Source organism: Panthera pardus, unplaced genomic scaffold, assembly GCF_024362965.1.
Source record: "Panthera pardus isolate Hobbes unplaced genomic scaffold, ASM2436296v1 HiC_scaffold_13, whole genome shotgun sequence".
NCBI classification, from domain to species: Eukaryota; Metazoa; Chordata; class Mammalia; order Carnivora; family Felidae; genus Panthera; species Panthera pardus.
Window position 1 is genome coordinate 50,614,488 of NW_026526688.1, and position 27,549 is coordinate 50,642,036.

General features: G+C 42.3%; 1 protein-coding gene across 1 annotated transcript in view; it reads right to left on the reverse strand.

Annotated features, from left to right (window-relative positions):
* KIF13B (kinesin family member 13B) overlaps nt 1-27,549 on the reverse strand; it is a 198,305-nt gene that overhangs the window by 2,322 nt on the left and 168,434 nt on the right. The window contains exons 37-39 of the mRNA XM_019440893.2: nt 25,126-25,259; nt 4,875-4,937; nt 280-1,282 (exon numbers count right to left, since the gene is read on the reverse strand). Of these exons, the coding sequence (XP_019296438.2) occupies nt 280-1,282; nt 4,875-4,937; nt 25,126-25,259 (1,200 nt within the window). The remainder of the gene's footprint in view (nt 1-279; nt 1,283-4,874; nt 4,938-25,125; nt 25,260-27,549) is intronic.

Consider the following 27,549-nt stretch of genomic DNA (forward strand, 5'->3'; position numbering starts at 1 on the left):
AAAAGGCATTTAAATTCATAACCAAATTGATAGTAGCTTTCAATCAATGTCTTAGGTTTCTGAAAAATGTCTGGAGGTTTAACAAAGAGAACACTTAGGTAACTTTCATTCCTGATTTTGAAAAGTGACCTGGAGGCTCAGGGAGGTCAAATGATGTGCCCAAGGGCACATAGCAAGTTCCCCGCAGTGCTGGGACAGGGCCAGTACTCTCCCCCCAGACCACAGTTGGCGAAATCCCCTTAGGAGCCCCGGGAACCATCCCAAACAAGTAGCACTCACCTGAAGGTGAATGTAACTCTACTCCGATCCACGTCCCCTCTTGAAAGTCAGTTGGCCCGATGTACCTCACAATGCCTATCTTGTTGGTGCCCACGGTGACACATTCTCCCTCTTTGAGCCACTCTGGGACTTCGCTGGCTTCTTCAGAATCTGAGGAAACCTCCAGCTTTCCCAGGGCCTGTGTCCCAGCACTGCTGTCGCTCGGCCCCCCGGAGGCCGGCAGGTCCTCCTCAGCACCAGAGGGGCAGCTGGAGTCCCCACCCAGCATGCGCGAGAACGACTTCAGCTCGGAGGTTCGCACCTTCTGGATTCTGAATGGAGACGCCAGAGCAGGTGATTGAGACAGGAGGTCTGGAGGCTGTGGTTTGGAGACATCCAGCTCTAAGCTGGCGGCAGGCTTCACATGGTCCGTGGCTCTTCCGAGCTGCTTGGTGGCTGAGGAAACTTTGCCGCCGCTTTGCTGGCTGGGTGATTCCTTCTGGGGGGCAGGCATGGGGAGATGAGTCAGTGAAGCCCTTGCTTCTTCATTCTGCTTCTCCGAGGAAACTGCTCCCCTGGCCTCGGACGCACCGTTGCTGTTGCCCCAAGCATTTTGCGTTGCCAGGAGTGGCAGGGACAGAAGGCTGCGCTGACCCTCCAACTGGGCAGGAAGATCACTGTCTGCAGTGGGAGCAGCAGATGGAAATGGGAGCTCCGTGTCTGGGGTGGCCAGGCAGAGGGCAGGAGGGGGCGAGCCAGGCGTCTGGCCCCCCACTGCAGCCGCGGCATCAAGGCTAGGGACCAATGCATCGGACAGTGTCGCGGTGGAGACGCTGTGGGAAAAGTACCCACTGGAGGCCTCACTCAGGGGGCTGGGCGGCCCTTCCTGAACTTCGGGGGCCTGGGTGTTGGCAGTGACGGACTGCTGGGGAGGTGCTTTCGTGGGTCTGTCAAACATCTTCACGGGGGCCATCTGCACAGTCACATCAGGAGCCGCACTAATCCCCATGCTCTCTCGGTAAGCCTGAATCAGGGAAGGGCCAAGAATAAAGGTTAAAATTCAAAGTCAGCTGCTCATTTCCAAAAGAATTCAGACAGATCTTGTGGTCAGTTGAAACATTACAGCTTTGACAGTGAAAAGAGCGCTGCCGTGCACCTGGGCAGACCGGGTGCCAGTTCTGTTCCACCACTTCTGTCCGGGTGACCCCAGTTTTTTCCGCAGCAAACACTGAGGAGCCCGCACTCTGCACTATGCTGAGCACGAAGCAAACAGTCACCCACCTGCTCGCTGCCTGAGATAGAGTGACTTATAATAAGAAATACATATTTGGCCTTCATCCTGTTTCTGCCACAGAGCTCTGGAACCCTTGGAGTTTCCTAAGTGGTAAGAGTGATAAAGGCGTTTTGATATTCCTAACAAGCCCCTTCCAACAACATCTGAGTTCATGTTAATGAGGTGACTCTGGGCCTGCACCTAAGGATGGGGGCTGGTTGCCAGGGCAACCCACCTTGTGATTTGAGCTTCAGCCCCACAGCCAACCTCCAGGGAGGGAAGAGGGGCTGAAGGTGAGCTAATCACTAATTGCCAATGATTTAATCAATCATGCCTATGTAATAAAGCCTCCACAAAAACCAAGAGGGACAGGCTCCTGGGAGCTGCTGGTTTGGTGAACACATGGAGGTATGGGGAGAGTGTTGCACACAGGGAGGGCGTTAAAAGTCCACGCCTTCTCCCCACACCTGGCCCTATGCACCTCTTCCACGTGGCTGTTCCCCAGTGGTATCCCTTGTAATAAACTGGTGATCTAGTAAGTAAAATGTTTCTCTTGAGTTGTGTGAACCATTCAGACAAATTAATCAAACCCAAGTAGAGGTTCATTGGAACCCCTTATCTACAGCTGGTTGATCAGAAGCACAGGTGACCGACCACCTGGACTTGGGACTGATACTCAAAGCAGGGACATTCTTGTGGGCCTGAGCCCTTAACCCATGGGCTTTGATGCCATCTCCAGGGAAGACGGTGTCAGAATTAAGTTGAACACTCAGCTGCTGTGGGACAAGGGCTTGGTGGTGGGAAAGAAGACTACTCGACGGCCATGTAGTAGGGTCAGTGAGGCATGGCAAGGTCCTTACCACAGGGTGCAGCACACAATAGGTGCACATTAAATCTCGATTCCCTCCCTACCCACCAGCATCCCCAGCCTCCCGGCATTCAGGCTAAGCACCCTGCTCTGATGGAAACAGATCCTCCTGCCCACCACCAACTTCACGAGGGACTGAGAGAATCACTAGAAGCCAGAAGAATACTTTCTCCTGCAAAGTTGAAATGAGGATCTCAGTGAAGGGTGTGGATGTGCCTCAACACAGCTTCGCCAGTGCTGCCAGGAATGACCCTTGGGCCTGGTGGCTAGCTTGTGGCTCCTGGCCGGGAGTCAGGTGAAAGAAGAGGAGACAGGCTGCCTGCAGGCTGGTCCCATGTCATGGTTCGGGGGCCCTCTGGTCCAGGGAGATGCAGGCCAGGCAGTAACCTCCCCTGCAGTGAAGGGGGGCTGAGCGTGGAAGGAGCCGCAGAGGCTGGCTTCCCCATCTCGTATGACTCGTCTGCCTCACTCTGACAGAGACACACAAAGCCCCATCCCCTGGGGAATGACGACAGCCACTGCTCGTCCACATTCTACTGGTTCTGAGGTGCTCCTAGGGTGCTCTTTCAGTGATAACTGAAGCCATTTGAAGAAGTTAGCAGATTATCTCTCTATTCCTGATTCACAATGACAGGGGTAAGAGAGAAGGCAGGAACAGGGAATGGGGTTGGTGCTCTGGAGAAGGATGCCGTTCAGAAAAAGAAATATGTTTTCCAATATTTACGGAAAGATTATTTATATTACAGGAATGGCCATTTTCCATTTGAAATACAGGATTTATTTGAACTGGGAAACAGCTGAGATCTATAAGTCTCTTACAGTTACTTGGCTTAACTCAGCAGTCTGATAAATCATGCATTTTCACGTGAATTGTCATTTATATTCCTGTCTCCAGAGGCCCTCCTTTCCCCACAAGGCACACTTTCAGGGTACGAAATTAACGGCACCTCTTGAGATTAACAGCCCATTTTTGTGATGGATCTCCAGGCTGCAAAATTTACTAAATCCAATAGATCAATAACTGTCACCAACATAAATACTCTAAAAGATTAGGCAATCCTTCAATCATTTTTCTTTTGCAACTTGTACATGTTTTATTTATCCTTTTCTATTTTATTTTTAATATCACTGACCAGGCAGGGAAGAATATACAAACAAAACTACCAGAGTCTAGAATCTGCACAGGAACTGTGGTTCTGAAATAGTACATGTTCCCTATTCTCCGATGGTAACACTGCATCATTGCCACACGGACAGCTGTCTGCAAATGGCCAGCTCAGTCCTGTCCTGAGGAGGTGACAGTCCAGTGACAGTGGCTTGGATTTCCCTGGTCATTATCCCATTTGCCTCCACATGAATCCTTCGATATAGGCCGGCAAGTACTACCATATGCATTTTACAACATGGCCCAGAGAGGTTAAAGGATTTATCTAAAGTCTCCAGTAAGTGACAACCAGGGATCAGAGGTCAGATCCACAGTGACAAAAGGGACCAAAGGTGGCAGAAGGCAAGCGCTGATTGCTCGGTTCTTTCCTGCTGAGCCTGAGCACAGCCTCAGATTCCTTCCGTTACAGCACTGCAGGAAGCCGCTCCCACTTGACTGGAGTTGATATGTGAGTGGAAACCGTCTCCCCCCATCTGTGGGTTATTCCCTTACCGCTGACACTTCCAGAGCTGCCCTGAGCCACAGAGGCTGTCACAGGTCTGGTGCCCTCACCCGTGAAAGACGTGGTCTCCCTCTGTCCCACTGGCCTTGGGATCCCAATCCTGCCTCAGCAAAATAACAAACACAACTCACAGGGGACAGGGTTGGCGGGGGGGGGGGGGGGGGGGGGGGTTGGTGCACATGAACATCAAATATGTTCTGGATTGAAAAGGGCCTTTTTAGAAAGGAGTGAATCCATGGAGGTCTGAGTTCTCTTTCAAATCATTTACCCTTTTTGGCCGTTGTTTTAATAAATAAAATTTTCCGATAAAGATACAGCCCTTCCTAAGAGAATGAACGCACAGTGGGAGAAAATAGATTTGCTATTCATAAGATGAGAAGTGCTGTTCATCTGTGGGAGATCATAAGAGACTATTTTCTCCCCAGTTTAGCATTAGTCTTTTCACGCTGATATCATGAATCAGAATGAAATGTAAAACTGAGAATTAAGCAAACACTCAGGATAAGGAGATTGTTCTGTTTATAGAAATCGCCTTTGCCTAGCAGTGGGCTATTAAAGCAGCAGACTACATTAGCAGTCAAGCACCTAAAAGTTTAGCAATCATATGATTAACAAGTTGAAAATAGAAAAGTAGAACAAGGAAAATATAGAGGGAGAAGACAGTGACCTATATTATAGCTAATTATCAAAACGGGAACACTAAAATGAAAAACCCATGGGTGTGGACTCAAAAATTAGAGCCTTGGGGCCACCCACCACATGTGGGACAGCCACCAGCAAAGGTGCCACCTCCGCCCGACTAACTCACCTCCACCATTCTGGGCGTCCCCACGTCCGGGAAGGCAGACTGCACCATGATTCGGGGCACGGGCTGAGAAAACAAGTGAACAGGCAGGCGTAAGGGACCAAGAGAAGCAGAGAGATCACCACAGAAGGTTTTAATTGAACAGACGGGACAGCCCATCAGGAGGACGCACTCAACGTGGAACTTTTACACCTTCAGGAATTCTAACAAGTCCCTGCCAGTTAGGCATGCCAAGGCTAGTGGCGCCACACTCCACAGGGAAGTGTAGGAAATACGGAGCACAGCGAGCACGTATACCCCAGTTGGCAACACAGGACACATGCTAAAAACCACACCATAGATGGCACACCTACACACTCACAGGCTCCCTCTCCACTCACATATGGAGCCTGTTTGTCAAGGGCTGTTCTGCACATACTAGTGTTGCAGGACTCTAGAGAGAAATGGTTGGGACAGGAAAGGCTTCAGGCAGGAGGTGGGACACGAAGCAAGCCTTGATGGCCAGGGAGAAGTGGTGCCCAAGCATCGTCACAGGAAGTGAGGAGTAAGGAAGCTGGTCGGGCTAGCACACAAGTCTGGGGCATAAAACACAGCAGGACAGACATGTGGATAGAGGCTTTGGTGTCTGCAGCTACCCTCATCAGGTAATGACGAAAACCACCACAGGTGCCTGAGTGGAGAAAGCAGAAGCTTGAGGAGATGGATCTGGTGGTAGAAGGCAAACTGATTGGAGAAATATTTAAAGGCTAAGGTAGACAAATTACGATGAGACTCCAGCAACAGAGCAGATATGAGGGGTAAGAGCCTGAATTAATGGGTGTCAGCAACAGCACAAGGAAGGACTCATTACTTATGGACATGTGCTTCAAGGAACATTAAAAAAAAAACCAAAACAGTGAAAAAATAATTAGCACCAGGATAAGGAAAACGTATGTCAAAAGAAGGAGCTGGTAACTGCAGAGGGGAAGAAATCAGATATTCCTTTAGTAGCTGCTGGGTTTACAGACGTGATTCTCTCAAAGAAACCAAGAATCCACCACTTCTGCCTTTATTCCAACAATCAACCTCTGGCCCCTTCCCAGGTCTCCCTGTTCCAATGCAAGAGTCTGGACCTTGCCTCAGAATGCTCAGCCCCAAGAGGGCTCCATCCTGGCACCACCAACAAGCCCCCAGGAGGAGCCAAAATTGGGCATCACAGTTTGTTTCCGTACAGTATGAGTGTCCTTTCTCTTCTTGGATCCAAAAGGAGAAGCAGCAAACCACGGATCTACTACCTGACCTAAACTGCCTAGACATGTAGACTTCATATCTCCCCAATTTCCTTCTGACCCCCTTCGGACCCCAGGTCCTCCCAGTTCCCAAGATGTATCTGGGTGCCTGAGGCTTCTCTGCCATAAAGATGCTCTCTGGACAGGGGTGCTAGGTGCTCATCGATTAAGTGTCTGACTTCGGCTCAGGTCACGATCTCATGGTTTGTGGGTTCAAGCCCCACGTTGGCCTCTGTGCTGACAGCTCAGAGCCTGGAGCCTGCTTTGGATTCTGTGTCTCCCTCTCTCTCTGCTCCTCTCCCACTTCTTCTCTCTCAAAAATAAATAAATGTTAAAAAAAAATTTTTTTTAAAGATGCTCTGGACAGTGTACAGGCACTAAGACTGGATGGCCAAAGTCCTGCTTCCTACTAAGCAGCCCAAACTCTTACCTGAAGGGAGAGGGGCCCACTTGGAACAAGATGGCTCACTTAGGAGGTGAACCTGAGTTCACAGCATCAAATAACAGCATTTTAGCAAAGAGTACCACATTTTAGCAAAGGGTACTGCTGTAACCATGCTTTGCGACTGCCTTTGGGAGAAAAGAGCTAGAAGGGATTAATTCTGCTGAAGGTAAGGGGGATGGTGGTGGGATCTCAGAAAAGGCAGAGAGGACATGCACTTAAGAAACGGTGGGAGGTAAGTCTAAACACATGGAAGAACCCAGGGATAAACTAAAGGAAAGTACACTTTACCCTGCAACACTGGGGAGCCACCAGGGGCTAATGGCCAGGGAGAGCTAGCATCAGAGGTATGTTTAAGACAATGTGAGGGGCACCTCAGTGGCTCAGTCAGTTGAGCATCCAATGTCCAACTCTTGATTTTGGCTGAGGTCATGATTTCATGGTTCATGGGATCAAGCCCTGCGTTGGGGTCTGTGCTGACAGCATGAAGCCTGCTTGGGACTCTCTCTCTCCCTCTCTTTATGCCCCTTCTCCACTCATGTTCTCTCTCTCTAAAAATAAATAAACTTAAAAAAAAAAAGAAAGAAAGAAAGAAAGAAAGACAATGTGAGTGGAAGAGAATGAAGGAGAATATCCTGGTGGGGGAAAGGCAGCTGCACATGATGAGGGCCTCAACCACAAGACCTTCCAGCCTTTCCTTGGATTCCTGGACCAGGAAAGCCTCTCCCCTCAACTCACACAACACATCACTCCCCCATCCCTCACAGCACCTAGCCAGTTCTCTCTCACAGGAATCTCCATTTCTCCACTCTACTGTCAACTCAGTAGACAGTGATACTCGAGTTATTTCCAAGCAAGTATCCTCCACCCTGCTTTACAGTCTTTGAATATAGGGGCTACTGTCTGTATTTTTATATTTACTTTCTCCCATAGTATCTAAAGTTACCCCTGGTACCCAGGGCCCAATGTCATGGCTATAGGCCACTAAGCTGAGACCTCACATCTTCCTCTCACAAGCTTCCTGTCATAGTCAGTCACCCCCATTGGCCATTTCATCAAGAAACACATCTGCTTCATAAACAGGCCCACCCCGACTCCACCAGTCAGATGACAGGGGTGCAGAGCAGGACACTGGACACACAAAAAATAGTGTCAAAAATAAGATGGGATCAGGTCTGAGCGGGGTCCTCAGTGTAATGTCAAGTACTTTGCACACACCTACTTTTCTGGTTCACATGCTACCCACTCATGATGCCCGCTCTGTGGGAAGCCAGGCAGTGGTGGCTGCCAGAAAACCGACTCTGGCTGAGTAAGCGTCAGGTAGATATTTCTCCACCAGAGGACTCTGAGAGGTACGTGCAAATGACGGTAGGGTATGGGCATACAAGCTTGGCCATGTATTCATTTTTTTGATATTTTTTTTCTTTTTGTTTTAAAGTTTATTTATTTTGAGAGAGAGAGTAGGGGAGGGGCAGAGACAGAAGAGGGGAGAGGGTGGGAGGAGCGGCAGAGAGAGACAGAGAGAGAGAGAGAGAGAGAGAGAGAGAGAGAGAGAGAGAGAGAATCCCAAGCAGGCTCCACACTGCCAGAGTGAATCCCAATGTGGGGCACAAACCCATGAACCGTGATATCATGACCTGAGCCAAAACCAAGAGTCAGACACTTAACCGACTGAGGCACCTATAACTGTTACTGAAACTAGATGATGAGCACACAGGGGTTCACTGTGGTATCCTCTCTACTTTTAGGTATTTCAAATGTTTCCATAAAGCTGTCCTACATGAAGGAGATAACTGGGACTCTGATTCAATGTCCAAATTCAGTTCAACAAACACTCAGGTATTGGCACAAAAACAGACACACAGACCAATGAAATAGAATAGAGAACCCAGAATGGGACCCACAAATGTATGGCCAACTAATCTTTGACAAAGCAGAAAAGAGTATCCAATGGAAAACAGTCTCTTTAACAAATGGTACTGGGAGAACTGGACAGCAACATGCAGAAGAATGAAACTAGACCACTTTCTTACACCATACACAAAAATAAACTCAAAATGGATGAAGGACCTGAATGTGAGACAGGAAACCATCAAAACCCTAGAGGAGAAAGCAGGAAAAAACCTCTTTGACCTCAGCCACAGCAATTTCTTACTCAACACATCTCCAAAGGCAAGGGAATTAAAAGCAAAAATGAACTATTGGGACCTCACCAAGATAAAAAGCTTCTGCACTGCAAAGGAAACAACCAACAAAACTAAAAGGCAACCGACAGAATGGGAAAAAAGATTTGCAAATGACATATCGGATAAAGAGCTAGTATCCAAAATCTATAAAGAACTCACCAAACTCCACACCCGAAAAACAAATAATCCAGTGAAGAAATGGGCAGACGACATGAATAGACACTTTTCCAAAGAAGACATCCAGATGGTCAACAGACACGTGAAAAGTTGCTCAATGTCACTCCTCACCAGGGAAATACAAATCAAAACCATACTGAGATACCACCTCACACCGGTCAGAGTGGCTAAAATGAACAAATCAGGAAACTATAGATGCTAGAGAGGATGTGGAGAAACGGGAACCCTCCTGCACTGTTGATGGGAATGCAAACTGGTGCAGCCACTCAGGAAAACAGCATGGAGATTCCTCAAAAAATTAAAAATAGACCTACCCTATGACCCAGCAATAGCACTGCTAGGGATTTACCCAAGGGCTACAGGAGTGCTGATGCATAGGGGCACTTGTACCCCAATGTTTATAGCAGCACTTTCAACAATAGCCAAATTATGGAAAGAGCCTAAATGTCCATCAACTGACGAATGGATAAAGAAGATATGGTTTATATATACAATGGAATACTACTTGGCAATGAGAAAGAATGAAATCTGGCCATTTGCAGTAACATGGATAGAACTGGAGGGTATTATGCTAAGTGAAATAAGTCAGTCAAAGAAAGATACCCTATGTTTTCACTCATATGTGGATCTTGAGAAACTTAAGACCATGGGGGAGGAGAAGGGGAAAAAAAAGTTACAGAGAGGGAGGGAGGCAAACCATAAGAGACTCTTAAATACAGAGAACAAACTGAGGGTTGATGGGGGGTAGGGGAGAAGGGAAAGTGGGTGATGGGCACTGAGCACTGAGGAGGGCACCTGTTGGGATGAGCACTGGGTGTTGTATGGAAACCAATTTGACAATAAACTATATTAAAAAAAAAAAAAGACCTGAGCTGAGATCAAGAGTCGGTTGCTTAACCAACTGAGCCATCCAGGTGCCCGTCTATTATTTTTAATTAGCTTGAGGTTAAAAATAAGAAATTAAGGGGCGCCTGGGTGGCGCAGTCGGTTAAGCGTCCGACTTCAGCCAGGTCACGATCTCGCGGTCCGTGAGTTCGAGCCCCGCATCAGGCTCTGGGCTGATGGCTCGGAGCCTGAAGCCTGTTTCCGCTTCTGTGTCTCCCTCTCTCTCTGCTCCTCCCCCGTTCATGCTCTGTCTCTCTCTGTCCCAAAAATTAAAAAAAAAAAAAAAAAGAAATTAAGTGGCTTGCATAAAAAAAAAAGTTTATTTGAGAGTGGGGGAGGGGCAGAGACAGAAGGGAGGGAGGGAGGGAGGAAGGAGGGGCAGAGAGAGAGAGAGAGAGAGAGAGAGAGAGAGAGAGAGAGAGAGAATCCCAAGCAGGCTCCACACTGTCCAAGTGAAACCTGATGTGGGGCTCAAATCCATAAATCGTGAGATCATGACCTGAGCCAAAACCAAGAGTCAGACACTTAACCGACTGAGCCACCCAGGCACCCATAATTGTTACTGAGACAAGGTGACGAGCACACAGGGACTCACTGTAGTATCCTCTCTACTTTTATGTATTTCAAATGTTTCCATAAAGCTGTCCTACATGAAGGAGATAACTGGGACTCTGATTCAATGTCCAAATTCAGTTCAACAAACACTCAGGTGTGGGTGTGCAGGTTGCTGCGACAAGCGCTGTGAGGAACACAAAGGTCACAAAGTCACAGGCTTTGCTCTCAACAGACTGGCAAGGACATGTATGCAAATAACTGAAACATCAAGGAAAATGATAGATATTAGAATCAAAGTTTCAAACGCAGAGAAAATTCAGAGTAGAAGGAATGATAAATGAAACAGGTCTAGAATACCCTCATGAGGGCTATTTTACTTTGAGACAGGCCTTGAAGACTGAGTGGCTTTCCTGGGGCAGGAGGACACTTTCAACATGAAGAATGACATGGCAAAGGAGCTGCTCTCTGAGTCTGATCTGTTCCCTCTACTGCCACCTCTGCCCCAAGAAAAGCTACTCAATCTTCCAGGAGGTCTTGGGGAAGAGAGAATGATCTAGAGTGACCCACATCAGGCAGAGGGAAGCAGGTTAGGGTGGTGTTCAGGAGGCCTTGTGAGCTCACGGCTGATTTTCACCCACAGGAATGAGCTATTAAAGGTACCGAATGAGCAGTGATAAGAGCTACATGTAGACAAGATTAATCCTGAACCAGGGGAGATACGAAGCTTGAAGAGATCAATCAAGAAGTTGCTTCAGTGGTTTGGTGGAGAGTCAATAAGTCAATAACTTGGATGGTAAGAGAAAAAGGAAATGGAAATTTGGAGATATGAGGGAGACTACTGAACACTTGGAAACAACCGTCGGGGGAGGCTGGGGAAACAGAGTCAAAGGATGATGCCCAGAAAGGATGGATATCAGGGAGGAGGGTAAACAGTGGTATTAGCAGAATCAGTGTCTGTTTGTGTACACGTGTGCACACCTGTGCATGTGCCTATGTGTGGGGGGCAGGGGGCACCCAGCTTTCTGTATTTGGTGATGGCCTGTGATGAATACAAGAACTTCATTAAGGATACCAAAAATACCTACAAAGTGTACTGAAATCTTAAGTGTGCCATTTGTCCTTCACACATAAGAGCTCAAATTTTCAAATGTGTATTGTTTGCATTTTAATGCTCTTTTACATATCCCTTGTGCAGGCAGTTGCCTCCTATTTCAGGAGCTCAAAACATTTCAGATCATAAGTTCATTAATCCTTACGACACATCTGGCAACTATTAATAAAAATGACTGCAAAGTATTTTGCAGCTATAAATATTAAGGAGAAGTCCCATGAGGCAAGTGAATAGAAGTGTAATTATCTACATCTCACACTACAGAAACCAAGGCTCAGAGACATTCACCTAATGGTTAAATGCATCCAGGCTACCCCATGAGTCAGTGACAGAGATGGAAAAGGACTGACTTCTCAAGCACCAGCTGAACCTGCAATCGTGCTGTCTGCTGAGCATCACTGAAACTTAACAGATGAGTAGGTTACAAGCAAGAGAACCGCTTAGAAGTATTTCACGGAAAAGATGAGGGTCACTTGCCATATCATAGCCCATCATTTTTTAACTCTGGTTTTCACATGCCACGTGAATGAAGAAAATAGGGAAGATCAACTCAGAATTTCAACTAGGCATAAGACTTACTGGGAGACCCCCTTGCCTAAAAGAATATAAAGGTTTAACATCTTGGCAACACGTACAGACCCTCACTTCTCCGTGAGGCTGCACCTTCTCCTCACTTGTTAGGCTAACTCCACTCTGTACTGACTCCACTGCTCTGTCAGAGCCTTCCCTGCACTCTTCTTTCTCCCTAGGCAAAGATTTCTTCCTGGTGCGCAGCCAGTCACGTTTGTCTCAGCTAGAGCACACCTTCACCATGTCAGTCAGCCTCAGACATACACAGACTACAGCATCTACAACATCATCCTATTTGGCTTTCTGAAGGGTAGGCATTATGGCTCAATCATCTCTGTATTCCCATACAGAGGAGAATAACTCCATGTTTGCTGAATGAATACATACATAAATGAACAAATTAATTACCTAAGTGACATGAAGAAGGCCAAACTGTACAGTTACAGACAATCTGGAAAAGATTAGATGTGCTGAAATTTGGGCACAAGGGTAGGTAGGGGGGAGAAAAAATATTTAAAAAAATTTTTTTAATGTTTGTTTATTTTTGAGAGAGAGAGAGAGAGAGAGAGAGCATGAGTGAGGAGGGGCAGAGAGAGAGGGAGACACAGAATCCGAAGCAGGCTCCAGGCTCTGAGCTGTCAGCACAGAGCCCAATGCAGGGCTCAAACTCACAAATTGTGAGATCATGACCTAGGCTGAAGTCAGATGCTTAACCAACTGAGCCACCCAGGTGCCCCAGAAGAAATATTTTAAAGCAAAAAATACACAATTTGTTCCAAAACACTGAATTTTCTGATGCAATTTTTTTCTTGTTTGAAAATGAACCTTTCCTAATAATCACCCCTTCACCCTGAACGCGGTAAATTCTTAAATGCCATTTTCCAATGGATCCTACGCAAATATGATCTTCCATGTCTTTTAAGATTTTATTTTTATTTATTGTTTTGAGAAGAGGAGAGGGACAGAGAGAGAATCTCAAGCAGGTCCTCACCCAGCACGAGGATTTATCTCATGAACCATGAGGTCATGGCCTGAGCTGAAATCAAGAGTTGGATGCTTAACCGACTGAGCCACCCAGGTGCCTCAAGATTTTATTTCTTAAAGTAATCTCTACACCCACCATGTGGCTCACACTCACAACCCCAAGATCAAGAGTCACATGCTCTGGTGACTGAGCCAGCCAGGAGCCCCTCCCCCGCTCCCCCCCCCCCTCCCCCGCCCCGCTCCTTTTTAAAACTCTAACCAATCATTTAAATCCAAGCATAAGAATACATAACAAGAGATGTAGGATTTACCTTTGCTACAAATAATCAATAGACAACCTTTGATTTTCATGCTGCTAAAGTGAGAAAAATATAATAAACGAGACCAACCAAGCAGGGCGAGTGCATATAAATAAAATATTTCCTAATCTTTGAATATGTTCTGATAAGCGTAATAAACAATGGATAAAAACAGTCATGTACAATTACCTAAAGATCAAGACTCAGCAATAAATAACCTAATCAATATAAACATACTTTTTAAAGGTTATGTTAATCAGAGGCAGAGTGGTTAGGGTGGAAGAAGGGGAACTGGAAAGTCACAGGAGGAAGGCTGGTAGGAAGCACCCTGCACTAGTCCAGAGACTGACACTTCAGCTGCCTGCAGGAACTGGTTCACATAGCCAGCTCCCCACTCACAGAGCTGGCTCAAGATTTACACGCTGCCTCTCCAGGGCGATCAGGGTTAAGAGTATGTTAGCTATGATGACTCCAGCACTTCTGTCCATCTGGCAATTAGATTTCTTATTTTAAATGAGTGACTCAGCATTCTACCTGACCCATCGGTCATTTGTTTGTGTGTAAGCCTGATCATCTCTGGTGTTGCACATCCAGAAGGTGGTAATCCAGTCCACATGCATTCTCTGAGCAATGCCACACAGAGTGGAAGACAGGTGGCCACCAGCTGGTCCCCTTCCAGACACACTTTTATTCTACCTGCCTCATGCCCCTTTCAATCAGTGACATCAAGTATCAATGTGGCAGGCATGGGAAGGTGACTTCATTTTTCTGCCCAAAATTACAATGCCTCATGAGGTTTTTAGATACACTCAAATAGATTCTTTCAGTTTTATCCTCTTCTAATCTACCCTCCAAATTGCAGTCAGAAGAACTTTCTGAAATACAAATTTGACCATGTCACTCTCCTGCCAGAAAGCAGTTAATGATTCTCCACTGCCCACAGATAATTTTTTTAGAAAGGAATGGGCAAGAAAATACAAATAGGTCCTATTCAGTGTATTTCCATGGTTTGACCAGTCCCTAATTCAAATATTTTACTTATTTTGCTTTTTTAATGCTTAGTTTTGAGAGAGAGAGAGACAGACAGACAGAGCATGACCAGGGCAGGGGCTGAGAGAGGGCGACACAGAATCTGAAGCAGGCTCCAGGCTCTGAACTGTCAGCACAAAGCCCAATGCAGGGCTCAAACTCGTGAGCCATGAGATCATAACCTGAGCTGAAGTCGGACACTTAACCGGCTGAGTCACCCAGGTGCTCCCCACTCCTTCAAATACTTTAGATTCATTCATTCTATAAATATAATCGCTTGTAATATTTTAGTCAGATCCAGTGAAATCTCTTAAGGTCACAATTGTGCATGCAATTTTGTTCCTTGAATATAAATCTCAGTATGCCACTCACTAGGCTCTGTAACCTTAGATGAGGTGTTTAACCTACCAAAGTCTCATTTTCCTCAATATCTCAGTATCTAATATCACCCTCTAACCCTGTGCTCTCCAACATGGTGGCCACCAGCCCATGTAGCTACTGAGCACTTGAAATGAAGCTAATGTGACTGAGGAAGTGAATTTTTAATTTTACTTAATTTTAATTATTAATATATAAATTTAAAAATTAAAGTGCCTTTGAATACGTTTAGAACAGATTGGGCACGGGGATCTATTTTGTCTACTTCATGAACTCTAAATGCAGATCAAGTATTTCCGACAAAAATTTAGTATCCACATTGAGATGTGCTAGAAATGTAAAATACACACTTGATTTCAAGAACTTTACAGAAAAAAAGAAGCAAATATCTCAGTAAATTTTTTATACTGATTACAGGTTAAAGTGACAGTATTATGACTATACTAGGTTAAGTAAATTATATTACTAGAATTAATTTGACCTGTTTCTTTTTACTTTTTTAAATGTGCCTGCCAGAAAATTTAAAATGTCACGTGGGGCTCACATTCTTCTATTGGACAGCGCTGATCTAACTTAGCACCACTATTGAGCTAATGCATATAAAATCTCTAGCATGCAGTAAACACTCAGCACATTTGGGAAATACCATGGTTTTCCTAATCACTGGAATTTTGTGGTGTCTTCAAAGATACTTCTAGCTTAGGTTGCTACAAGCCCAGTTTTAAATAATCAACAATTATATCTGATGTAAAATATAAATCCAAAGATTCTACTTCGTTTATCAGTCCCAAAGCCATTCAGGATACAATATTTTTTTTAATATGAAATTTATTGTCAAACTGGTTTCCAGACAACACCCAGTGCTCATCCCAAAAGGTGCCCACCTCAGTACCTATCACCCACCCTCCCACCCCCCATCAACCCTCAGTTTGTTCTCAGTTTTTGTTTTTTTTTTTTAATGTTTATTTATTTTTGAGACAGAGAGAGAGCATGAACGGGGGAGGGTCAGAGAGAGAGGGAGACACAGAATCTGAAGCAGGCTCCAGGCTCTGAGCTGTCAGCACAGAGCCCGACGCGGGGCTCGAACTCACAGACTGTGAGATCGTGACCTGAGCCGAAGTCGGACGCTCAACCGACTGAGCCACCCAGGCGCCCCTGTTCTCAGTTTTTAAGAGTCTCTTATGCTTTGGCTCTCTCCCTCTCTAACCTCTTTTTTTTTTTTTTTTCTTCTTCCCCTCCCCCGTGGACTTTAATTCCATTTTCTTTCAAATAAAGAACCTTAGATATCATCAATTTACTCATTCACAAACACATGTCAGGTGTCTGCTATATTCCAATGACTGTGCCAGAAGCTGGGGATATAGGGGGGGCAAAACCACACACAGAGTCCCTTGCTCCTCAGAAACAGGCACGCGGGGACTAACTTATACTCCCATTTAACTTTAATTATATAAAACAACTAAAAGGCCCATTTCTTCCATCAACAAGTGAACTATTTTATCAGAGGGTAAAAGTGAGTGAGACCATCAAAACAGACTTTTTATTTTACTATATTATTTATATATGTGTTAGTTCAACTTATTTGAGGTACTATGTATAGGAAATTTTAAATGCTAGTATTTCTGGAGTTGTGATAAAAGATAGTTTCTTATTTTTACTTTTTAAACTTCCACATGATAGCTATTAATGCTTACTTAAATATTCATGTGAAAAAAACTTACATTTTTTTAAAGGATGTAATATTCACTTCATTAAAAATAATGGTTGTTGGTTTTTCAAGTGTCTATGAAGGACAAAAGGTGTTTACTTAAAAGAGAATATTTGTTAATCTTAAAATTTTAAAAACTGGGTCTAAATGTAGACTATCACCTGTTTGGTATAACCTGTAAGCTAAGAATGATTTTTACACTTTCAAATTATTGAAATAAAAGAATACTTTGTAACATGAAAAAATTATATGAAATTCAAATTTGGGGGTTATAAATAAAATTTTCTCAGAACACTCATTTATTAGAGTAGACTCATTTATTAGAAGTATTATCTATGGCTAGTTTTGACAGGCCTACAAAACCTAAAATAATACTTTCTGGCCCTTAAAAAAAGTTTCCCAATCCCTGATCTAGAGAATCATACAAAAGTATACAATGACAATTTCTGAAAAATGACTGGCAGACTGAGGTCTCTTCAATCAACTTCAGTAATGACTCAGAAACTCATATTTTCACTATTTTTCAAATCAGCTATTATACCTGACTGTGAAGACAACACTGTCAACTCAGTATCTTTCAATACAGTGTCCATATATTTCTGGGGCAAAGACAGGCAGCAAAACATTATGAAAATTTTGGAAAACTGACAGTACTAAAAGTGACTAAGAATTCATCCCTAAAGCAACTGAATGGAAATCATTTGCCTTAAATTAAAAAAAAAGCGGGGAGGGCGCTGGGTGGCTCAGTCAGTTAAGCACCCAACTTCAGCTCAGGTCATGATCTCACAGTTCGTGAGTTCAAACCCCACATCAGACTCCACACTGTCAATGTGGAGCCTGCTTGGGATTCTCTCTCCCTCTCTCTCTATGCCCCTCCCCAACTCGCACTCTGTCTCAAAATAAATAAACTTAAAAAAAAAGTCTGTACTCCAAAGCAGACTTGCCTTTATGAACTCAAGAACAACTGAATGTATGATAACATATTCAAATGTATTTATTACATGTGGCACTTACTAAATTACAGGCAGGAAATGCAAATATACATTATTTTCTTTTAAGTTTATTTATTTATTTTGAAAGAGAAAGAGAGCGTGCATGCAAACAGGGCAGTAGCAGAAAGAAAGGGAAAGACAGAGAATCCCAAACAGGTTCCATGCAGAGCTGGGCTCTGGGCACGATCTCATGAACCATGAGATCATGACCTGAGCCAAAATGAAGAGTCAGATGCTTAACCTACTGAGCTACCCAGGCACCCCTATGTTATTTTTTAAAGAATCTGAACAATTAACGAACACTGAAGGCTGGAAAACAAGATATAAAGCCTTTTTCTTATTTTAGTTAGTTATGGTGATGACACATGGGGCAGCATTGATAAGGTTTGTTTCATCAAGGAGTCCACGTATGAGTAACCCTAAAAACAGCATCTGTGTGCACAAGGAAAGAACTAGTAGTTGGTTTGTTTTTTCCCATTTTATTTATTTATCTTTTCAGGTTTGCTTATTTATCTTGAGAGAAAGAGAAAGAGCACAAGCCGGGGAGGGGCAGAGAGAAGAGAGAGAATACCAAGCAGGCTCCGCACTGTCAGCACAGAGCTCAACTGGGAGCTCAAACTCACAAACCTGACCTGAGCCGAGATCAAGAGTCAGACACTTAACTGACTGCACCACCCAGGTGCCCCTTTCCCCCCCATTTTATGTGCAGAAGGATTGCTGACACAAAGGATGGAATAACTAACTACACAAGCATCTTTTCAATTAGTACTGGAGATGTGCAGTGCTGCTCTCTCACCTCAAGGCTTTGTCCATCCTCCATGCTGGAAACAGTGTTGAAAGAGAGAAAAATATCCCTGTGGTTGACAAGATAGCCCCAAGCAAAGTGCAGGACACAGAAAAGGGACAGACTGTAAAACATAGATAGGCTGAAAATGGGACTGTGCTTTTGATGGTGAAAATTAAACCTGAATATTAACTCTTTAATTCTCCAGATGAACCAGAGGCATCATTTAGAGTCCCAAAGTTTGAAGCACATAAATAGCTTCATCTGAACACAAACTTCTTGATACATGAAAAAAGCTATTATGCCAAATTAATTCAATCTAACTAATTAGAGAGCAGGAAGTTCTTTCAATTATTTTATGTGCTGTCTGAGACACACACTTGAATATGAGTACAGATTTCATTAATTGCAGTTCATTATTTTCCAGATTAGTTACTAAACTTGCATCAGAAGGTCAAAGACAGCAATTTCGTCAGCTGCCACCTCTTTCAGTGCAATATCTTTTCATTTCTGGAACTCAGAAATTGATTACAAACAAAAACAAATCTCCATAAAAATGAGAAACATAAGTCTTTATGAACATGTTCAAACCAAAACATTTTGTACAATGTAAGAATCTTTGTTTTTAAATCTTCAGAGTAAACTATTAACTTCTACCGTACAAGAAAAGATCCATGAATCTTTTCAAATACTGAAATATAATGCCAAAAAATAATAGCATCTTGATGTGAAAACCTGCTGACTCCAAAGAACAAGTTAATAAACATTAATCTTTTCGTTAGAGTTTCACCATAGTTGTACGTTTGTATCTTTCCATGAGGGAGAGTACTGAACACTCTTGTTTGAAAATGTCAAGGACACTCTGATTAAAAGTACTTTTCTGAGAATAATCCTGCCTTCATTACACAACTTCTGTCTCTCTTCCACCTAACAGTGAAATTATAGGAATGACGGGTAGAAACAAGACCTATCCCATTCCTCAGTTATTACCTGGACTATTTTTATATTTTCAAAATCTTATTTTTTAAAAAACAGAAGTGACAGCAATTCCATGGTACTTTTTTGAAGAGAGCACCCTGCTATCTCTAAATCATTCTACTTATTCACAGCTGTTACCAGTCTCTCTGTTAATTTCACCTCTGTCATTCTGTGCCTTCCACCCCCTGCTGTAGCAGAGCCATCCTACACAGCTCTCACCGCCTCGGTGCTGCCGTCCCTTGACTGCTTATACAGTCAGCTCTCTTAGTCATTGTTTGGTCAAGCTATAAATAACTCCTTTAATCCTTCCTCATAAATCATTTCTGACGTTATCCCCTGAAATAATTCCAATTGGTCAATGGATTTCCCATAGTGACACATCCAGGACCAACTGCAGTAATCTAAGCATGGTCTAATAATGCCAAGGGTGGTGTTCAGGTGAGTCCATGTGAGTTTCTTCATTATTGTGACTATTTCAGAGAAGAACTTTAAGTCTTCAAACTAAACTGGGACAGAAATATAAAAAAGGAAGAAGTTTTAGTATCTTTCATCATAGTTCAGTGGGAAACAGCTTTAAAAATGATAAAAAGAGAAAGTTGGGGGGAATAGAAATAAAATAATATCCTATCATATGTGGTCTATCTGGTTACCACATATTGTTGATACTCAAACCATTGGGGTTTTGGGGGTTTTTTGTGCTGTTGCACATTATATAGCTTCAGCAAGGTTACTATATATTATCTCTACATCTTATGTAGTATTAATAATTTATCCTTTCCCATACTGTAGAATTGATCCAGATTCCTTTTAGGATATGCACTGATTTCTATTTTTCTGGGTTCTATCTTTGATGTTATTCTATAACACACTAAGTTTTTTAGTCTTAGGTATTGATTATTTAATGACTATTTATACAGGCTACTGAAATGAGTGTATTAACAAAGCACTAGCAGCAAATAAAACACAGAATCAAAAGGAGAGCAAGGTTCATGGCACTTGTGTATTTCTTTGCACTACTGGTAAATGTTACCACTAGATAATTCACACAGAGCTATGGCAAAGCCAGGCAGTGAACAGAGTAGTTTAGGAATGTTTGCCAGCATGAATGTGTTTTAGGCTTGTTACAAGACTGGTGATACAGAGAAAGACCACGGACATGGTGTCCCTTTATTTCCATAATGTATCTAACAAAGTCTCCCATGATCTCTTTGGTAGAAAGAGGAAGAAATGTGGACTGCAGATGGTAGTTGCTGAACACGTAAAGCTGAAATATGCTGATCTGTCACCCTGTGACTTGAGGAGTGATCTTTAGTTGCCTATGACAGGGCTCTCTCTTAGGCCCTCTAACGTTCAATTATTTTACTTATGACTCAAATGAAGACAGACTATGCCCTTAAAAAGTTTGCAGAGATAGCTGGATCAAATGTATTTTCTAAATAACTACTTAAGAAATACCTTGATAGGTACCTGGGTGGCTCAGTGGGTTGAGCGTCCAACTTCGGCCCAGGTCATGATCTCGCAGTTCGTGAGTTCGAGCCCCATGTCCAGCTCTGTGCTGACAGCTCAGAGCCTGGAGCCTGCTTCGGATTCTGTGTCTCCTTCTCTCTCTGCCCCTTACCCCCACTCATGCTCTCTCTCTCTCTCTCTCAAAAATAAACATTAAAAAATTAAAAAAAAAAAAAGTACCTTAATATTCTAGGAGCATTAAAACAAAACTAAGATGAAAAATTTTAGAAATGAATCTAAAGTTCCTTAAGTATTTTTATACATCAGCTAGACAACACAGTAATAAAAAAGAACTGCACTGACAAGAGTGTAAACAAACAAACAAAAAAGGGAATGTTAACTGACCAGAGGCACAACAAGCTAATACTGGCTTTAAAAAAAAAAAAAAAAAAAAAGTACAGTCATATGTTGCTTTGGTAGAAGTACATTATTTAGAAGAGGAAGATGATGATTCCACTATTTTCAAGTGTGCGTTTCAAAATACTTCCAGGCTCCCCACTTGAAGCAAGACTCTGACAAGGCAACTGAAGAATGATGGAGCATTTATTATGAGATATAGTGGACTAACCTATAGCTATTAATTAAGTCTAGAGAGAACCTTCTCCTCCCCTCCCTTTAACTCCTAGGTAACACCAGAGGAAACTCTGAGGCAAAAGCTGGTTGGAAGGAAGCGGATTTTTTTCCTGGAGGACTAAGAGTTCCCACAAGGAGAGGCAGGACAGATCATCAACAACAGTAAGACCCTCAACTTTAGGTATCAAAGCTCATTTCCAAGTGAATGGGATGCCATTATAGTAAAGACTACTATTTAAAAAAAATTGAGGAGCACTAAAGAAGTCTAACCAATACAACATTCTTCTTACTGCTGTTACTTTGAAATTCCATTTGCATTACAGTGCTCCATTTCCAAGGATGAAACACCATTCAGGTGGCAACAATTTAAAACATATTTAAACAAAAGAAAACTCCATATTGGCAATGTCATTTAAAATTATGCTTTACTTCTCTGAGAGCTTTATCCCAGACAGTCAATAAAAATGATGTGAGCACAAGCATCTTTGATCAACTAAGTCCTGATGATACGCTTAAGTTTTCCCCTCCTTTAGGAATAGTTCTTCAGTGGAACTTGTATCAATCTAGGCAAGAAAGTTCATAATTATGTCTTGATATCGCAAATCCCCACTCAGATGTGATTCCCTCACCTCTAAGCTGCAAACATAGTACTTTATACCACTGGATGACACTTGACACATACAAACTATCTAATATTGTAATCTGCATATGTCAATGGTCAACCAATTCTAGAGAAGAGCTAATAAACATATAAACATAACAATAACATCCAATGAAGATTAAATATGGTAATAGTATACTAATGTGGTGAAAGCTATTGTTTTAGTTTAGCTGGTCAAGGCCTCTCTAAATGCAAGTGTACTTCCTTAGACTGGTCTATCTTGACCACTCTAAATAGTAGACCACTCTATTAGAGACCTAGTAGCCATGCAAAAACTTTGGGAAAGAGTATTCCAAGTATAAGGAAAGGCAAATGCAAAAAATTCTTGAGACCAAAATGAACTTCATGTGTTCATGAGATTAGGAAGCAAGGGAGGGAGGGAAGGTAGGAGGGAGGGAGGGAAGGTAGGAGGGAGGGAGGGAAGGGAGGGAGGGAGGGAGGGAGGGAGGGAGGAAGGAAGGAAGTTAGGAAGGAAGGAAGAAGGGGAAAAGGCCAACATGACTTAGTATGGTGAACAAAGAAGAAATAAAGGGCATAAAGATTAGAAGTCAGGGGAACAGATCATATAGGATGCTGTAAGGCACAGTAAGGAATTTTGATTTTATTCAGTTTTAGTGAGAAGCAGTGGAAGACTTCAAGCCATGAATTTAAGTAAGATTTTGGAAGGTCACTTTGGCTACTTCATGAATAATAGACTTTATGAGGCAAAAAGTGTCAGACAGACCTGTATGTAGGCTGCTGGAATAATCTAGGCAAGAGATGATGGTGGCATGAATGACTGATGAAGATGGAGATGGTCAGAAGTCACTGGATTGGAAGCAGTACCTATAAAATTTTACTGATGCACTCTGAGATATGAGCAACTAGGTGGACATTTGTGCTACATACTGAGATGGATTTGTAGTTTTAAGTAGTTTGTGTGTTGGGAGTAAATAGACTTGTGAGCTGAAACCAACGGTAATGTTTTGGACTTATAAAATGTGAATGCCTAATTGATTTATGAGTGAAAAAGCTTAATGGGTAGTTGGCTCCATGAAGCCCAAGATCAGGGGCAAAGTTTGGGCTGGCGATAGAAATTTGAGCGTTGAAAATGCATAAACAGAGCCATGGAAGTAAATGGGGTGACCCATGGAAAGAAGGCCCAGAATGGAGCTCTGGGGCACCTGAATATTTGCAGCTTGATGGAATAGATGGTCCCAGAAAAGTCAACTGAGAAAGACTGAGCAGTCAGAGGAAGGGATGCCAGGAAATGTCACAGCACTGAAGCCTAGAGATGCAAGTGTTTCAGGTATGATGTCAAGTCAGATGAGGACTGGAATGGTGCAGGCAAGATTCAGCTCCCTGGTGACCTTCAGGAAAGGTCCTGCAGTGGGGTCGAGCTTTCACAAACCAAACCCCAACTGGACTGTTTAACTCCACCACTAGGCATCTTCATTCAGGCAAGTTTTGTATTTACATTATCATTTATTTATGAAATGTGAAATATCTGGGCTACTCTCTCCAATGCCATTGCTCATATATGCTCAAAAAAAGTAAACCAAATGGACAAATATTGCGTAAGGTATCTTTGAAATATCTCAAGATTACCTTCTTAAACTGGACATTACAAAATGCAGTTATTTGCCAATCACTACATTTCTTTCTAACACATTATTGTTCCTCTCATATCCAGAAGAATCAATCATTTACTGGCAAAACAGTAAAAATAATTTATTGTAGCAGGTGATTTGACTTGCAACATCAAAAACTCAAAGTAGCACTGAAAAACTAACTATGACTACAGAGTATGATTCAATAACTTCTAATGCCGTGTCAATTTCCTTTAACTTCTATAACTGTCTTCACCAAATAGCAATTGGAAAATGGTGGTTATCAAACTTTATATTTTGATAAAATCACCTGGGTGCTTATAAATACAGATTATAAAGGCACTCCCAGATGGGGTATGGATTATGAGGTCAGGCTGTTATTGCTTTTTTTAAAGTTACATTCTTAAAAATCTACCATGGAAATTCTGACACAGAGAGTCCATGCATCATACACTACAAACCAATGATGCAGTAACAGAATAATATATACAAATCCTTGGAAAAATCATTTTTGCCTAAACTCCAACCAAGGATTAGACTTGCTATTTCTTTTAGCTCTCATGGTCATAGATTCCTTCAATAACTGTCAAGCACTCCTTATGTGCTTAAATTTAGTTTAAGCATCCAAAATCGTGATTTTTTTCCATCCAATATGTGTAAATGTCTGCTTCAGTAATGTTTATATAATGCTAAGTTGAAAAAATTATATGTCTATATTGCAGCCTTACAAAACTAATACTACCCCCCCGAATATGCATTCATAAACTCAGAAAATTCTTTTAAATAGTTAAAGGTCTCAAACAAGGACTCACCTGCATTTCTGCAACTTGAATGTTTTAAGTGAATGTGGATAAGCTGATGTCAAAAGACCTATTTCAACAACTGAACTTGCACTGTATGTGTTTTTGAAGGAGTATAAATAAATCCTCATTTATCATTTTCTGCTGAATTCACACCTACATAAGGCTGGAAATTACATTTCCAACAGGCTTCCCATTCACCATCGCATAAGAGCAGATTCCTGATTATGTTGAAAACCCTCTAAGATTTTCTTTAAAACTTATTTGAAGGCTGGGTGGAGAGTTTTAAGAAAAAGGGGAAATAAGACAAGTGATCACTTGTAACATTTTAAATGAAGGAACAGGTAGACCACAGCAGAGGAAAAAGAGGTGGAGAGGGAAGGACAGTGATGACATAAAATTGTTTGAAATAAGAAATGAAATCAAGAATTAAAAATAGAATTACATTTTCTGTTTGGCAATACACAAACAACACTAAGTGCACTTCATAAATTTTACTATTGTTGCTCTAAGTAATATTACCATAAATCACATTAGCAGTGTACTCGGCACCTTTTAAAAGCAGAAAGGATTGAGACTGTCAGTAAGTTTCAACAGCTCTGTTACCTCTGAAGAGAGTGAAGGAGAAATTATCACAAGCTTTTACTAGGCCTAAAAAGGCTGGTTCTAAGGCCCCACCACCACTGCTATCCCTCCCCTTCAGCATCAATGCGACGACACAGAGCATCATTCCACCAGGAATTAGGAAATGTTCACCGTTGCTTTCCTGATGCTTTTACCTGATGTACAAGGGGAGACGGCTGCTTGCCCCTTTTCTCATCACGGACAGGGAAGAGCGACTTCAAGAGCTTTGGCATCTGCGGCACAAAGGATTTTACTGGATTCAAGTAGGAGGCTGCTAGGCTACTAAATCCTGTCAACAGTATTGAAAGGAAAAGAGATAAAATGTAAACAACTACATAGACGTTTTCTTTCTTGCAAGTTTGCCAAATTTCATTTGTAGCAAATATAACAATATAAATTATTCAAAAGTATCCTTTAAAAATATTAGAAAAACATAGTATTATTATGGCTCTCCTCAAACAAAATGTTATTTCCTTTTCCAATTAAAATTAACAGCAATTAGGGTAGTCCAAAAACGTTCTAATATCCAGTGTTCCTGTTAGTATCCGAAGGGTAATCCAACCCCAGTCCTGTCACAAATTGGTTCAAGTACTACCTTCTGCCCTAGAATAAGATGGGGGTTTTCATTTTTACATCACACAGCTGGTGACACACATGTACAGCTCTCTATCTAGACTTTAAACTCTTTGAAGTCAGGGACTATGTCTTCTCCAGCTTTAGCTTTTCATACCTACTTACTGAATGAAGATGATGAAATGGAGCTTTTAGGAAGAAGGTGGTGTTTGTTTTTACAGGAGAGGGATCAATGCCCTGACCAACCACGTTCTTACTTGCTCTAAATTACCAAAGGCTGGGATCGGACATGCAGACAATATCTATGATATAAAAAGATTTCTCTCCCCTTAGTGAATAAAACTGAAGTTTTAGGAAAATGTAACCTAAGTCACAAACTGTAAAACACTGTATCCACATAATACTTTAAAAACAACAAGCAAGTCAACCTGAGGAACTGTGTGTGATGCTGCCCCAATGGAAGCACACAGCCACCAGCATACCTCTACTCTACACTGGCCCCTGAAATGACTTTAAGTTCATTGGCAATACAGTTGTGACATGGACCCATACAGTTCCAAGGTTTGTAAATTTTACATAAAGTAGTATAATAACTCTAAGTAGACTGTGAAAGGTAAGGATATTTTATAATCATGAGAGCAATCACTAAAACAATAAAGCAAAGAGATAGCTATAAATTCCAAGAGATGTGTTAAAGCGGATTTCAAAAAAGTCAAATAATTTACAAGAAGGCAAAATTAGGAAAGAGTAGAACAAAACAAAGGAAACCAATAGAAAATAAGTTTGAGATGAATAAAGAGCCAGAAGGACATAATCATCTAAACGCTGAGACCAAACAACAGGGACAATCTAGACTTCTCCCTACAGTTAAATTAACATTCTACACTGAGGAAGACCCTTAATTAAATGAAGATCTGGCCAAAAATCTTTCAAAGGCTGCATATATCACAAAGTGAGACAATCAGACACAAGGTGTCTCTTGAGGTAAGTACACAAAACTACCCTTCCATTTATCCTACCTTCCACCCCTCCCTCAAAATGGCCTGAATCTGTTCAAGCCTGTAGAGCTAACTACCAATTCACAGGAAAACGGTTGATAGAGAACCCTGTTTAAACAACCTCAGGGGGATGGTAACATAGTCTACTGTGCAAAAGACATGGTCTCTTCGGCAAATACAATGGATGGGGGAAAAAGACAAAGAACATATAGATTAAACTTTAACTCAAGACACATATCAACTCATCACAATAAATGAACCTTACTTAGATTTTCATTCAAAATAACTAAAAGGTATTTTTGAGCCAATTGGAGAAATCTAAATACTGACTAGATATTTGATGATATAAAGGACTTATTTTTAATTTTTCTTAGGAGTGAAATGTTATCAGCTCTAGAGAAATGTTACTGCTCTAGAGACACATGTACAGATATTTACAGATGAAATGGTATCCGGGATTTGCTTCAAATTATCCAGGAGAGGGCTGGGAGATGTAGCAGGAGTAGGGGTACATCAGACTAGTGATGAACTGATCATTCTGAAGTTGGGAGGGCTACCTGAGAGCATATGGTGTTATTCTTTCTACTCTTGTATGTTTGATATTTTCCATAGTAAAAGGATTCTTCAAAGTGAAGACAAAATAAAAACTTAAAAATTTTTTTTTAATGTTTATTTATTTTTGAGAGAGAGACAGAGCATGAGCAGGGGAGGAGCAGAGTGAGAGGAAGACAAAGAATCTGAAGCAGGCTCCAGGATCTGAGCTGTCAGCACGGAGTCCAACGCGGGGCTCGAATCCACGAGCTGTGAGATCATGACCTGCGCTGAAGTCGGATGCTTAACCAACGGAGCCACCCAGGAGCCCCAAAATAAAAATTTCTAAAGGGTTTGTCACTAACTGATGACTGCTAAATGCACTGATGATACATGTAATTCACAAAAAAGAAACTAAACTCAGAAAGACAGAGTGGGATGCAAGAAGCAATGATGAGCAAAGCAAAGTGGAAAATA